Source organism: Macrobrachium nipponense, chromosome 34 (genome assembly GCF_015104395.2).
Source record: "Macrobrachium nipponense isolate FS-2020 chromosome 34, ASM1510439v2, whole genome shotgun sequence".
In the NCBI taxonomy this organism is placed as follows: Eukaryota; Metazoa; Arthropoda; class Malacostraca; order Decapoda; family Palaemonidae; genus Macrobrachium; species Macrobrachium nipponense.
Window position 1 is genome coordinate 29,622,632 of NC_061095.1, and position 15,503 is coordinate 29,638,134.

At 37.4% G+C, this 15,503-nt stretch overlaps 2 protein-coding genes and 1 long non-coding RNA gene across 3 annotated transcripts in view; 1 reads left to right on the top strand and 2 right to left on the bottom strand.

Moving 5' to 3' along the window:
* LOC135208072 (helicase POLQ-like) overlaps window positions 1-15,503 on the top strand; it is a 158,704-nt gene that overhangs the window by 16,198 nt on the left and 127,003 nt on the right. The window lies entirely within an intron of this gene.
* Window positions 10,375-11,942, bottom strand: LOC135208006 (uncharacterized). Its single transcript, XR_010313101.1, has 5 exons — window positions 11,531-11,942; window positions 11,213-11,295; window positions 10,988-11,070; window positions 10,760-10,842; window positions 10,375-10,590 (listed from the first exon to the last, which is right to left on the bottom strand). It is a non-coding gene; the product is annotated as an uncharacterized LOC135208006 (long non-coding RNA).
* On the bottom strand, window positions 12,984-14,433 carry LOC135208007 (tigger transposable element-derived protein 1-like). The gene is made up of 4 exons (XM_064240102.1): window positions 13,730-14,433; window positions 13,419-13,583; window positions 13,210-13,284; window positions 12,984-13,077 (listed from the first exon to the last, which is right to left on the bottom strand). Exons 1-4 carry the CDS (start codon window positions 14,397-14,399, stop codon window positions 13,016-13,018), a joined length of 972 nt encoding a protein of 323 aa, XP_064096172.1. The 5' UTR covers window positions 14,400-14,433; the 3' UTR covers window positions 12,984-13,015.

A 15,503-nucleotide genomic window follows, 5' to 3' on the forward strand; every position in this document is an offset into this window, starting at 1 on the left:
AGTTTAAATTTGTCGTTCTATGTAACCCTGGATGCACAAAGTCTTGTGTGGCCCCATAGCCTACATCATTCAGGGGGTGGAATGTACAAAAAATAATTATGTCAGTAAGTACTCTATGCATAGTAAGTTACATACAGTAATATGCCACCATACAGTGGTTTAATATCACATATATAACATGTATAAAACTTAGTTAATGTATGTTAATTAATTCCTTACGTTTTAGTTTAATTTGTCGTTCTATGTAACCTGGATGCACAAAGTCTTATGTGGCCCCATAGCCTACATCATTCAGGGGGTTCTGGAATGTACAAAAAATAATTTTGTCAGTAAGTACTCTATGCATAGTAAGTTACATACAGTAATATGCACCATACAGTGGTTTAATATCAACTGGTATGCATGTTGTAAATGATTGGCCTACACCCCCTGTTCAGCAGGGAGTGTACAGGTAACGTAACCTTCCATGAGGGACCTTGATCACTTATCCCATGTGAGAGATCTTGGTTACTTTTTTTAGTATAAAACTTACTTAGTGTATGTTAATTACTACTATGTATAATTCCTTACCTTTAGTACTGTAGTAGTTTGACTGTTGTCATGCTATGTTTTGTAGTAGTAACCCTGGACAAAGTTTTATGTGGCCCCATAGCCTGCATCATGGAGGGGTCCTGGTTTTCTGGAATGTACCAAAAAAGTATCAACGTTAAGTCATGTATGTATGTTAGTAAGTTACATACAGTAACCATACGTACAGTGGTTTATAACATGTATGTACATAATCAAACTTGGTTGGAAATTCCTGTAAAAAAAAGTTATGTATGTATGTAATACTACTGTATGTAAAAACCTTACTGTTCATACTTTGTTACACTACATGTTACATTTGATACGTATACTTTCCTGAAGGGTTTTTTCCATCCAAAAATGGTGCTTCTACTTGTAGGTATCCCTTGATGACACTTGTAATTTGTTAGTAACAACCTGGAGTTGTGTGAAAAATGTTGGTTCTTTGGAAGGAAAAAGTAACAAAATTAGTGTACAAAATATACACTACAGAAAGTCGTGAATGCAATATGTTAATTACTGTAGATATATCAAGAGTACTAAAAGAGTTAATGTATGTTAATTAATTCCTTACTTTTAGTTTAAAGTTGTCATTCTATGTAACCCTGGATGCACAAAGTCTTATGTGGCCCCATAGCCTACATCATTCAGGGGACTCTGGGATGTACAAAAAATAATTTTGTCAGTAAGTCCTCTATGCAGAGTAATTACATACAATAATATGCACCATACAGGGGTGGTTTTAATATCACATATAACGTATTATAAAAACTTAATTTAGAAATTCCTTACATAACTTACCAACTTTTAGTGAGTCTCAAAGCTGTTACTTAGGTTGTGGGAGATGGAGGTGGAGGTGTAGAGCATTCATGATAAGGACGCATTCCAAACCTAACTTCATGTGCTTTATCACAGATAACAGGCTAGGATGATGGGCAGTCTGGAATGAAGAATTAATATTAAAGGACAGTATGTAACCACTTAGGTGTACAAAATTTATTGTACGTATGCAAACATTAAACACAACTGAGAATTCCTTACCTTCAGCAAAATGAAGACATGTAGGCTATGTAGAGGTCTGGTTTATGTAAGTCACAGGTGCATGCCAGTCTGGAATGATAATGTAATACATATGATTATAGTATGTATGTTACATACATAACATGGTTATTACATATGTAATAATAAAAACATTTAATAAAAAAAAATGTCCTTACCAAATTCTAGTGGTTGGCTTGCTTACTGGGATGGGCATATGGTAGATGAGGGTGGGGGCTGGGCTATGGAGTGGGATGGGCAGGTGCTGACTTGGGAGTCTGGAATGATAAAAAATATATAACAAAATGATAGAGTTACTACTGTAACTACTGCACATGTTATTACTGTTTGACATATGTAGTGTAATACGTATGTACATATAAAAAATGAAGAATTCTTTTACCTGAAGGAATGGAGAGGTGATACTACTCGTATCAACTGATGAGGGAACATCTAGATCTGGAAAGAATGATAGGGTACATAAATATAAGGTGGATGTAACTAGCATATGTACACTTTTAATAAAATTTCTATTAGCAATTTATAAAACATTTTATACAAATTTGTTAAGGATTCCTTACCTGATGAATAGGGCGAGGCATCAAAACCATGGAAAGGCTCAGGGTCATCTGGGTCGCTGTCACTATCAAAGGGGTCTGAAATGAAAAAAAAAATAATAAGGTTATGCAACATCAAACACATTGTCCCACTATGTAAGTTAGTGTACGTATGTATGTAGGGTGTAAACAATTTCCAACATGAAAATGAGAAAAATGAAATTGCTTACCTGATTGTACACGTCAGGTGGACGGGCTGCTACAGAGGGTCCCAGGTACAGGGGGATTTGGAACTGTCACAGGTAGTACAGGGAGGGGGATCTGGAACTGGACAGGTAGTACGATCTGGACGTCACCATTCTGCAATAAAATTACAAATGATGAACATTAATGAAGTTACAATTTACTCTTACATTTAGTTGTTACATTAAAAAATTACATTTTACTATGTACACTATGTAAACACAAAATTAAATTAGTAAAACAGTTCAGAATTCCTTACCAGGACTAGGAGTGGGAGGAGGGTGGTACTGGAGACTTGTGAAAGAAAGTGTCAAGCCTGGACTGCACACTTCTCTTCGTCTGCTTCTCCTTCAGGGTCTCCTTGTAGAAAGTTACTAAGTCTAACATTCCACGTTTTATTTTGTCAAACCTGGCAACGTTAGTGGGTATTCTGCCTCAAAAGAAAGCCAAGGCTCTCTCGCCAGATGAGTAAAACCTCTGACAAGCCTTTCACAGTTAATGACCTGGCTTTTGGACTCTGGTGCCGCCTCCTCTTCTCAATCATTTGTTGTTCAAGTTCAAGTAAGTCCTCTGCAGACAATTCCTCTCCATGGGATGCCAGCAGCTCCTGTTACATCATCAGGTTCAAGATCTAGTTTCAGCCTCTTGCTTAGCCCTACGATCTTCCTCGTCACAGTCTCGACGTCTTCTGCCTGGTCAAAGCCTTCAAAACTGTGCACAAACTGTGTACACAGTTTCTTCCAGGCCCCATTTAAAGTGGTCGTCTTCACCTCGTCCCAAGCACTTGCAATATTTTTCACTGCATCAGCAATGTTGTAGCCCTTCCAGAATTGCTTCAGTGTCAACTCCTTGTTAGCTTCTATGGCCTCAAAGCAAAAACGTATGGTACTTCTAAGGTAGTAAGCCTTGAAATTAGCTATTACTCCCTGGTCCATTGGCTGTATCAGCGATGTGGTATTGGGTGGGAGGTACACCACCTTCACATTAGGGTGCATGTCGCTCAAATTTGAAGGGTGACCAGGGGCATTGTCCAGGACTAAGAGGGCCTTAAAAGGCAGACCCCTCGAAGTCAAATACCATTCCACTGCTGGCACGAAATGGTCATTGAACCAATCTTCGAAGACCATCAAGGTAACCAAGCCTTCTTATTTGATTTCCAAATCACAGGGAGTTGACTCTTGAAAATGCCCTTGAATGCCCTGGGATTCTTGGCCAAATACACCAGCAAGGGCTTCAGTTTCAAATCGCCACTTGCATTGGCCCCAAACAGCAAAGTTCAGTCGACTCCTTTTCCAGCTTTATGGCCAGGTGCGACTTCTCCTCCTTGGAAAGGTACGTTCGATTTGGCATTCTTTTCCAAAATAATCCAGTCTCATCCACATTAAAGACTTGGTCAGCCGTGTAGCCACCATCCTTAATTATCTCGGCCAAACCACCAGGAAAACTACCTGCTGCTTCGCTATCAGCACTAGCAGCTTCACCTTGCAGCTTCACATTATGCAAATTTGCACGAGCCTTAAAACGGTTAAACCAACCTCTACTCGCGGAAAATTCACCACCAGCCTGCCTTCACCAAACTTTTTCACTACTGCTCATGCAGTGCTCTAGCCTTCTCCTGGATCACACTTAAGCTCACCGAACACGTCGCTGGTTCTGGTCCTCCAGCCAGATCATGAGCAATTTCTCCATTTCAACAATGCTCTGGCTACGTTGCTTCTCGTTTATCACCGTTGACTTCATCGGTGCAGCATCCTTAACGTGCTTCAGAATACGTTCCTTGTCCTTCACAATGGTTACCACCGTGGTCCTGCTCAAGCCTAAAGAACGGCCTATTTCGGTGTTAGTTTCTCCCTTCTCCGAACGCTTCACCACGTCATATTTTACCTCCATCGTGATGACCTTCCTCTTCTTGGATGAACTATCATTGGAGGAAGTACTTTGGCATTTAGGAGCCATTGTAAATTTGCGAAAATGGCAAGGAAAATCAGCAACGTCTTAGCACACAACCGACTGAACTTCAGGCAGACACGCGATTGAAGTGGCGTCCTTTGGTATTGTTACGCTTAGTGTCCCTCGATCGTCCGAGGTCGTTGTTCGGGGTCAATTTACCATACAGTTTAATAGCGTTAATTAATTTATGCGCCTCCGCTCAAAAACTAATTCTGCGTATGAGGTATCGTTAAGAAGCATAACAAAACGTCGTAACCTTGGAATTTGCGTTGTAATCTAACCAGAAACTTAGTTTTTTTAATTATGTACTGGAAACAAGCAATGATTTTTTCATTATTTGCGCTTTTGGACTGTTTTAAACTGCGCATCCCAAGCTAGTGTATTCATTTGCCCGCAAACTAGTTCCGCATATGCGGCGTCACTAAAAAAATTAAAAAAATACGAAAAAAAAAAAAAGTGTCGAAAATCATCATAACCTCAAAATTTTTGTTGTAATGTAACCAAAAACATATTTTTATTATATACTGTGCTAAACTATAAAGGATTTTTATCATAGCATGCGTTTTTTAAAAAGCGTCGTTAACTCGGAGCGTCGGAAGCGTCAGAGTCGTAACCTCGGAACAAAGCGTCGTAACCCATGACGGATTTTCCATTGAAAAAGTGTCGTAACCTCGGAACGTCGTAAGCCAGAACCGTCGTAAGCCAGAACCGTCGTAAGCCGGGGACTGCCTGTATTAGTATTAGTTCGACTGCACAATGAACAAGTTGTGTAGCCTTTAGTAGTGTCATCAATGGCATGTTGTGTTAGGGAAATGCAGATAGAGAATTTGTAGAAAGTAACATTAGAGCGTATAAAAAAAATAAGAGAAAAAAGGATGGTTCTCTTTTAGGCCGTGCTCTGACCACATTAAAGTATCACGAACGATAATGCAACCCATTTGTCCCCATCGAAGAATTGCAGTTAAGATTTAAAGGCAAGGCAGAATTATTAACGTAAATTCATTAGAGTTTGTTTGAGTAAAGTAACGAGACTGATAAGTTTGTTGAAAGAGTAGTCTGATTTCATTGGGAAAGAGAAGTAATTTTTAATTTGATGATGAAGTGAGAACAAATTCTGTTTTTATCCCTGATATAGATAGCCTTAAGAATGTTAATTTCTCAACAAATTGTAGGATCGAGCAACTGTTAGAGCAAAAAGAGTAGCAGACACTCTTCCCAAGAGTACTGTAAGGCACGAGCCAGAGAGAGAGAGAGGAACTGCGACGCATACATTTAAAAGTTCAGTTACACCTATGGGTGAGTTGCACAGAAAACAGAGGCAAGTGAGTCAGCTGTTGTATGAACGTGTTGAGTAAGTGCCATGGAAGTGTAAATGTGATGAGTGTCTGTGGGTTTGGTAGTGTGTAAGGGAGTTGACTGACAAGTCACAGTGTTCTGAACATGCAGAAGATAAATGCTTTAGTAAATGAAAAAAGAAAAAAATAAAAACAAAAAAAAAAAAAAGTAACTTGTTGTGCCACCTCTCCTCCCTCTTCGATAAAGCAAACCATCCACATAATTTGTAAGTGCATGTAGTGCCTTAGGTAGCATACCAGCGCAAGTCATGAGTAAATGTGTCCGTCACAAAGTGAACAGAGAGTAACAAAAACATGCTTATGCACTTTTGTTTCATGTCAGTTATTTCTGAGAAATTGATGTCTAATTTAAAAAAAAAATTATTTTTGTTGCAGTTCCAAGCATATAATGAGTGAGTCTATGTATTCATAATTGTATTGTTTTTTATTGCATTATTATTTTCTATTGCATTTCAAGTCGTGCTAAACATCTTATTGCAGTGCATCTAATTTTTGTCCATCTTATGATGCCAATTACGCTGTGGTCCAAAATTTCATATCGTTGTCAATGCTGTGTATGCTTTGTCAGAAATTTGTTGGTGTTCCATTGATGATGTGGGAAAGTGAGATTATTTTGAAAAAAAAAAATTTGTGTGTGTAATCTTTGAATTTAGTTGTTTATTTTCTTGTTTTTATTGTTGGAGAAAGAATTCAGTAAGATTTATTATACTTTTTACCAATTTTCTTATGAGTGACGTTTCATTTGTGACTCATTTTATGTGAATTTTTATGATTTAACTTTTTTTGAGCTGGAGTTGTGACATCCATTTTTCATTCATATTATTGAATGTGAACCTAAATTTGCTTTTCTGTATGACACATTGTGAGGCGTGAGATTCATTTGTTGTAACTTGTGTTTGTAACATGCCGAATGGCCCTACCCTAATAGTTTTAAATTTTGCACAAACTGGATGGTACGGCACTCAAAGGCGGTGTGGCACTCAAAGAAGAACAGCAATGCACAAATCATAAGATCGGTGTATGTCTTGCGGGACGCAAGAACTGGGGAGGGAGTGAGAGCTGATTCAATACAGTTTTGAATATGCCGTGATAGTCTGAAGTCCCGTGAAACCGTTATAAGTGATACTGTGTGTATGTGTGACGAAACAAGTCAACCGCCAAAGACGTTACAAGTTGGCGTGGCTTGGCAGTTCAAAAGAGTACCACGTATCTCTATATCCCTTCGTGATTGGCCCTTATGTCTAAGGAGCCAGAATAACCAATCAGCTTCTTGCATAACGATGCCATCTGAAAGGGGGCATTTGAAACAGAGGCCGCACCATCGGTCAGAGCAGTTCGTCAGCGGGTCGCATACAGTACAGACTGACTGGGTTGAGACACGAGTGCCCAGTGCCCCGCGCATTCCCGTCGGCCACCACACAAAGACGTGTATCGTCATGAGTGTCATTAACAGGCTAACCTGCCGTTCGGTTGTGCACTAGCATAGTTAACGTAATAATTACAGGCCACCTGTGTAGCTAAGAAGAATACACCTGTGTTAAACGTTTCATCGATTATTATTTTTGCATGTCCTCCATCACATGCATGTGAACTTATCTCTCTCCTGTTTTTTCCTTCATATCCCGAACCCACAAATGACTGAGATCAGGTCATATACTAAAAAATTCCTCTTTGGTTAAACATATATAAAAATATATTAATTCTGAGGTAGAGTGAATTAGATATTAAAGGACATTTGTAGCTTGGTGTACTATATATATATATATAATATATATATATTATATATATATATATATATATATATATATATATATAGAATATATATATATATATATATATATATATATATATATATATATATATATATATATATATATATAATATATATATATATATATATATATATATATATATATATATATATATATATATATATACTATATATATATATATATATATATATATATATATATATATATATATATATATATATATATATATATATATATATATATATAATATATATATATATATATATATTTATATATATATATATATATATATATATATATATATATATATATATATATATATATATATATATATATATATATATATATATATTATATATATATATATATAGAGGTATATATATATATATATATATAATATATATATATATATATCATATATACTTTTAGGGCATAGTTTTTCTCTAATACAATTTTCGTTAAAAGCAATTGCTTTAGTGGCATCAATAAGTTTCTTGCAGGTATCTTCATACCGACGAAGTTTTTTCCGATTCTCGTTCGTCAATTTCTGGTGAAAAATACGCAGACTTCCTTCTTCCATTTATTGAATTTTGTCACGGACAGCTGTTTCGCCTTATGGCATTATCAAGCGACTACTGACTTACAATCTGACCTTTCGGCCTATCTATCTCATCGTGTGGGAGGTATGACCTGAGGTATAGGTACTGGTTAGTCTAGGGATTAACAGCTTAAGGGCGTTGTTTTAGTTACAAAGAACATAAGGACATATGTACTGTGACAATAGGAGTGAAAGTTTAAACAGTGGTTAAATAAATATTCATAATACAATGTCATGTGCTAGAGTTCCTTAAATGTATGTTTAAAATTAATATGTTACATGTTGGTTTTAGATAAAAATTACAAAATTACATACAGGAATGAAAATGAATATAGAAATCTAAATACGGGAGTACAAATATATGTATATATTTTATAGCATGCATAAAGGTACAAGAGATCATTTCTGGTTTATACATAAATGTGTGATTTAAATTTAGTGTGTGTTTGTGTGTGTGTGCATGTCCAAAATGGTCTACGTTGGTTAACGGTTGCTGATTCGTGTTGGGCGGGGTCTCAGCGACCTGAGTAAGGATGTTACTTGACTTTCGCTGACGCTGGTCTTCTCATGCCTTCCAAGGGGCGCAATGTTCTTGGTGGATTGGGGCGCGCTGTCTGGTACCTGTTGGCTTGGGTATTCCTTCTCCTGCTGGACAAGTAAATTTGTAAACTACATTCTGCACATCTCCTACGAATGTAGTTTACAAATTTACTTGTCCAGAGGAGGTGTGTAAACCTCACAGCCAAAACTACATCGGGCACACTACAACGACCCTTCGGAGACGTCTGCTGGCTCATAGAAATCAAGGGGCCATCCATCACATTACATAGATGTTCACGACAGGAAGCCATCTCTACAAGAGCTCATAGAAGGCAAACCCAGGTCGTACACAGAGAAGACAACTACGGTCGCCTCTTAATAACGGAAGCAGTGAGCATCGCTATTCAGAAGCCGACCTTGAACGTCCAACAAGAATCGGACCATATACTCCCCTCCAGCAGGAGAAGGAATACCCAAGCCAACAGGGACCAGACAGCGCGCCCAATCCACCGAGAACATCGCGCCCCTTGGAAGGCATGAGAAGACCCAGCGTCAGCGAAAGTCAAGTAACATCCTTACTCAGGTCGCTGAGACCCCGCCCAACACGAATCAGCAACCGTTAACCAACGCAGACCATTTTGGACATGACACACACACACACACACTCAAATTTAAATCAATATACACATTTATGTATAAACAGAAATTATCTCTTGTACCTTTATGCATGCTATAAAATATATACATATATTTGTACTCCCGTATTTAGATTTCTATATTCATTTTCATTCCTGTATGTAATTTTGTAATTTTTATCTAAAACCAACATGTAACATATTAAATTTTAAACATACATTTAAGGAAACTCTAGCACATGACATTGTATTATGAATATTTATTTAACCACTGTTTTAAACTTTCACTCTTATTGTCACAGTACATATGTCCTTATGTTCTTTGTAACTAAAACAACGCCCTTAAGCTGTTAATCCCTAGACTAACCAGTACCCATACCTCAAGGTCATACCTCCCACACGATGAGATAAATAGGCCGAAAGGTCAGATTGTAAGTCAGTAGTCGCTTGATAATGCCATAGGCAGAAAACGAGCTGTAGTGACAAAATTCAATAAATGGAAGAAGGAAGTCTGCGTATTTTTCACCAGAAATTGACGAACGAGAATAGGAAAAAAACTTCGTCGGTATGAAGATACCTGCAAGAAACTTATTGATGCCACTAAAGCAATTGCTTTTTAACGAAAAAAAAAAAAAAAAAAAACAAAAAAAAAAAAAAAAAAAAATATATATATATATATATATATATATATATATATATATATATATATATATATATATATATATATATATATATATATATACACATATCTATATCTATATCTATATAGAATCGAAATCTATATCATATCTATATAATATCATCTATATCTAATATCTCTAATATATCTATATATATCTTATTATATATCTTATCTATATCTATATCTCTCTATCAATTATAATAGTATATATATATATATATATATATATCTATATTATTCTATATATCTATCTAATATCTATATCTAGTAATCTAATATCTATAATAGATATAATACAGCAGGCAGTCCCCCGGGTTACGACGGGGGTTCCGTTCTTGAGGCGCGTCGTAAGCCGAAAATCGTCGTAAGCCGGAACGACACTTGGAAATATGCCTTAAACTAAGAAAAAGTTAGAGACCTTACCTGTGGTGGACATGCAAGTAGATTGCATGATGTGTAGTGTGGTTATTCCAATGGCAAAGGATGGTTCTTGAAGGTATAATTCTTTATTAAACTCTTGTGACACTAAAAAGCACAATGTACACTACACTTAATCCTTAGGGTATACACTAAACACTGTCACTGTATACGTATACACATGCATTGCACACTTTGTTAGATCCTTGATACACTAAAATCCCAGTCTGGTAGCTCTGGAAGGTAAAAGTATAACACAATTAGTACAAAATACTACACAAAGTCCTGAATACAATATGTAAATTATAGATATCAAGAGTAAAAGAGTTAATGTATGTTAATTAATTCCTTACTTTGAGTTATATCAAGAGTAAAAAAGTTAATGTATGTGAATTAATTCCTTACCTTTAGTTTAAAGTTGTCTTTCAATGTAACCCTGGATGGACAAAGTCTTATGTGGCCCCATAGCCTACATCATTCAGGGGGTTCTGGAATGTACAAAAAATAATTAGTATGTCAGTAAGTACTCTATGCATAGTAAGTTACATACAGTAATATGCACCATACAGTGGTTTAATATCACATATATAACATGTATAAAACTTAGTTAATGTATGTTAATTAATTCCTTACCTTTAGTTTAAAGTTCTCGTTCAATGTAACCCTGGATGGACAAAGTCTTATGTGGCCCCATAGCCTACATCATTCAGGGGGTTCTGGAATGTACAAAAGATAATTTTGTCAGTAAGTACTCTATGCATAGTAAGTTACATACAGTAATATGCACCATACAGTGGTTTAATATCACATATATAACATGTATAAAACTTAGTTAATGTATGTTAATTAATTCCTTACCTTTAGTTTAAAGTTCTCGTTCAATGTAACCCTGGATGGACAAAGTCTTATGTGGCCCCATAGCCTACATCATTCAGGGGGTTCTGGAATGTACAAAAGATAATTTTGTCAGTAAGTACTCTATGCATAGTAAGTTACATACAGTAATATGCACCATACAGTGGTTTAATATTGTAAATGATTGGTCTACACCCCCTGTTCAGCAGGGAGTGTACAGTATGTATGTAATTCCATGAGGGACCTTGATCACTTATCCCATGTGAGAGATCTTGGTCACTTAATGTATGTTTACTATATGTACTATGTATAATTCCTTACCTTTAGTACAGTAGTACATAGTTTACAGTTGTCGTTCTATGTTATGTAGTAACCCTGGACAAAGTTTTATGTGGCCCCATAGCCTGCATCATGGAGGGGGTCCTGGTTTTCTGGAATGTACCAAAAAAGTATCAAAGTTAAGTCATGTTATGTATGTTTAGTAAGTTACATACAGTAACCATACGTACAGTGGTTTATAACATGTACATATGTACATAATCAAACTTGGTTGGAAATTCCTGTAAAAAAAAGTTATGTACGTATGTAATATGTGTACTACTGTATGTAAAAACCTTACTGTTCATACTTTGTTACACTACATGTTACATGTGATACGTATACTTTCCTGAAGGGTTTTGTTCCATCAAAAATGGTGCTTCTACTTGTAGTAGTTATCCCTTGATGACACTTGTAGTAACAACCTGGAGTTGTGTGAAAAATGTTGGTTCTGGAAGGAAAAAGTAACAAAATTAGTGTACAAAATATACACTACAGAAAGTTGTGAATGCATATGTTAATTACTGTAGATATATCAAGAGTACTAAAGAGTTAATGTATGTTAATTAATTCCTTACCTTTAGTTTAAGTTGTCTTTCAATGTAAACCCTGGATGGACAAAGTCTTATGTGGCCCATAGCCTACATCATTCAGGGGGTTCTGGAATGTACAAAAAATAATTAGTATGTCAGTAAGTACTCTATGCATAGTAAGTTACATACAGTAATATGCACATACAGTGGTTTAATATCACATATAACATGTAGTATAAAAACTTAATTTAGAAATTCCTTACATAACTTACCAACTTTTAGTGAGTCTCAAAGCTGTTACCTAGGTTGTGGGAGATGGAGGTGGAGGTGTAGAGCATTCATGATAAGGATGCATTCCAAACCTAACTTCAGTGTGCTTTATCACAGATAACAGGCTAGGATGATGGGCAGTCTGGAATGAAGAATTAATATTAAAGGACAGTATGTAACCACTTAGGTGTACAAAATTTATTGTACGTATGCAAACATTAAACACAACTGAGAATTCCTTACCTCCAGCAAAATGAAGACATGTAGGCTATGTAGAGTCTGGTTTATGTAAGTCACAGGTGCATGCCAGTCTGGAATGTAATGTAATAGTAGTACATATGATTATAGTATGTATGTTACATACATAACATGGTTATTACATATGTAATATTAAAAACATTAATAAAAAAACTGTCCTTACCAAATTCTAGTGTTGGCTTTGCTTACTGGGATGGTCAATGGTACATGAGAGTGGGTGGCTGGGCTATGGAGTGGATGGGCAGGGTGCTTGGGAGTCTGGAATGATAAAAAATATATAAAATGATAGTTACTACTACTGTTAACTACTGCACATGTTTATTACTGTTTGACATATGTAGTGTGTAATACGTATGTTCAATATAAAAACAAAAAATGAAGAATTCCCCTTTTACCTGAAGGAATGGGAGAGGTGATACTACTCGTATCAAACTGATTTGGGCTCTGGGGAGGTGATACTTGTATCAACTGATGAGGGAACATCTACATCTGGAAAGAATGATAGGGTACATAAATATATTATAAGGTGGATGTATGTAATTGTAGCATATGTACACTTTTAATAAAATTTTCTATTAGCAATTTATAAACATTTTATACAAATTTGTTAAGGATCCTTACCTGATGTATAGGGCGAGGCATCAAAACCATGGAAAGGCTCAGGGTCATCTGGGTCACTGTCACTATCAAAGGGGTCTGAAATGGAAAAAAAAATAATAATAAGGTTATGCAACATCAAACACATTGTACCACTATGTAAGTTAGTGTACGAATGTATGTAGGGTGTAAACAATTTCCAACATGAAAATGAGAAAAATGAAATTGCTTACCTGGTTGTACACGTGCAGGTGGGCGGGCTGATACAGAGGGTCCAGGTACAGGGGGATCTGGAACTGTCACAGGTAGTACAGGGAGATCTGGAACTGTCACAGGTAGTACAGGGAGATCTGGAACTGTCACAGGTAGTACAGGGGGATCTGGAACTGTCACCACTTCTGCAATAAAATTACAAATGATGAAAATTAATGAAGTTACAATTTATACTCTTACATTTAGTAGTTGTTACATTAAAAAATTAACACATTTTAATATGTACACTATGTAAACACATAAATTAGTAAAACAGTTCAGAATTCCTTACCAGGACTAGGAGTGGGAGGTGGTGGTACTGGAGACTTGTGAAAGAAAGTGTCAAGCCTGGACTGCACACTTCTCTTCGTCTGCTTCTCCTTCAGGGTCTCCTTGTAGAAAGTCACCAAATCCATGATTCCTCTCTTGATTTTGTCAAACCTAGAAACGTTAGGGTCTTCTGCCTCAAAAGAAGCCAAGGCTCTCTCCAGATGAGTAAAACCCTCTGACAAGCCTTTCACAGTTAATGACCTGGGTTTTGGCTCTGGTGCCGCCTCCTCTTCCTCAATCATTTGTTGTTCAAGTTCTAGTAAGTCCTCTGCAGACAATTCCTCTCCATGGGAAGCCAGCAGCTCTGTTACATCATCAGGTTCAAGATCTAGTTGCAGCCTCTTGCTTAGCCCTACGATCTTCCTCGTCACAGTCTCGACGTCTTCTGCCTGGTCAAAGCCTTCAAAACTGTGCACAAACTGTGGACACAGTTTCCTCCAGGCCCCATTTAAAGTGGTCGTCTTCACCTCGTCCCAAGCACTTGCAATGTTCTTCACTGCATCTGCAATGTTGTAGCCCTTCCAGAATTGCTTCAGTGTCAACTCCTTGTTAGCTTCTATGGCCCTCAAAGCAACACGTATGGTCCTTCTAAGGTAGTAAGCCTTGAAATTTGCTATTACTCCCTGGTCCATTGGCTGTATCAGCGATGTGGTATTGGGTGGGAGGTACACCCCACCTTCACATTAGGATGCATGTCGCTCAAATTTGAAGGGTGACCAGGGGCATTGTCCAGGACTAAGAGGGCCTTAAAAGGCAGACCCTTCGAAGTCAAATACCGCTCCACTGCTGGCACGAAATGGTCATTGAACCAATCTTCGAAGACCATTAAGGTAACCCACGCCTTCTTGTTAGATTTCCAAATCACAGGGAGTTGACTCTTGAAAATGCCCTTGAAAGCCCTGGGATTCTCGGCCAAATACACCAGCAAGGGCTTCAGTTTCAAATCACCACTTGCATTGGCCCCAAACAGCAAAGTCAGTCGCTCCTTCCAGCTTTATGGCAGGTGCTGACTTCTCCTCCTTGGAAAGGTACGTTCGATTTGGCATTCTTTTCCAAAATAATCCAGTCTCATCCACATTAAAGACTTGGTCAGCCGTGTAACCACCATCCTTAATTATCTCAGCCAAACCACCTGGAAAACTTTCTGCTGCTTCGCTATCAGCACTAGCAGCTTCACCTTGCAGCTTCACATTATGCAAATTTGCACGAGCCTTAAAACGGTTAAACCAACCTCTACTCGCGGAAAATTCACCACCAGCACTGCCTTCGCCAAACTTTTTCACTACTGCCTCATGCAGCGCTCTAGCCTTCTCCTGGATCACACTTAAGCTCACCGGAACACGTCGCTGGTTCTGGTCCTCCAGCCAGATCATGAGCAATTTCTCCATTTCAACAATGCTCTGGCTACGTTGCTTCTCGTTTATCACCGTTGACTTCATCGGTGCAGCATCCTTAACGTGCTTCAGAATACGTTCCTTATCCTCACAATGGTTACCACCGTGGTCCTGCTCAAGCCTAAAGAACGGCCTATTTCGGTGTTAGTTTCTCCCTTCTCCGAACGCTTTATCACGTCATATTTGACCTCCATCGTGATGACCTTCCTCTTCTTGGATGAACTATCATCGGAGGAAGTACTTTGGCGTTTAGGAGCCATTGTAAATTAGCGAAAATGGCAAGGAATTTTCAGCAACTCTCAGCACACAAACCTAGTGGAATGCAGGCAGGCACGCGATTGA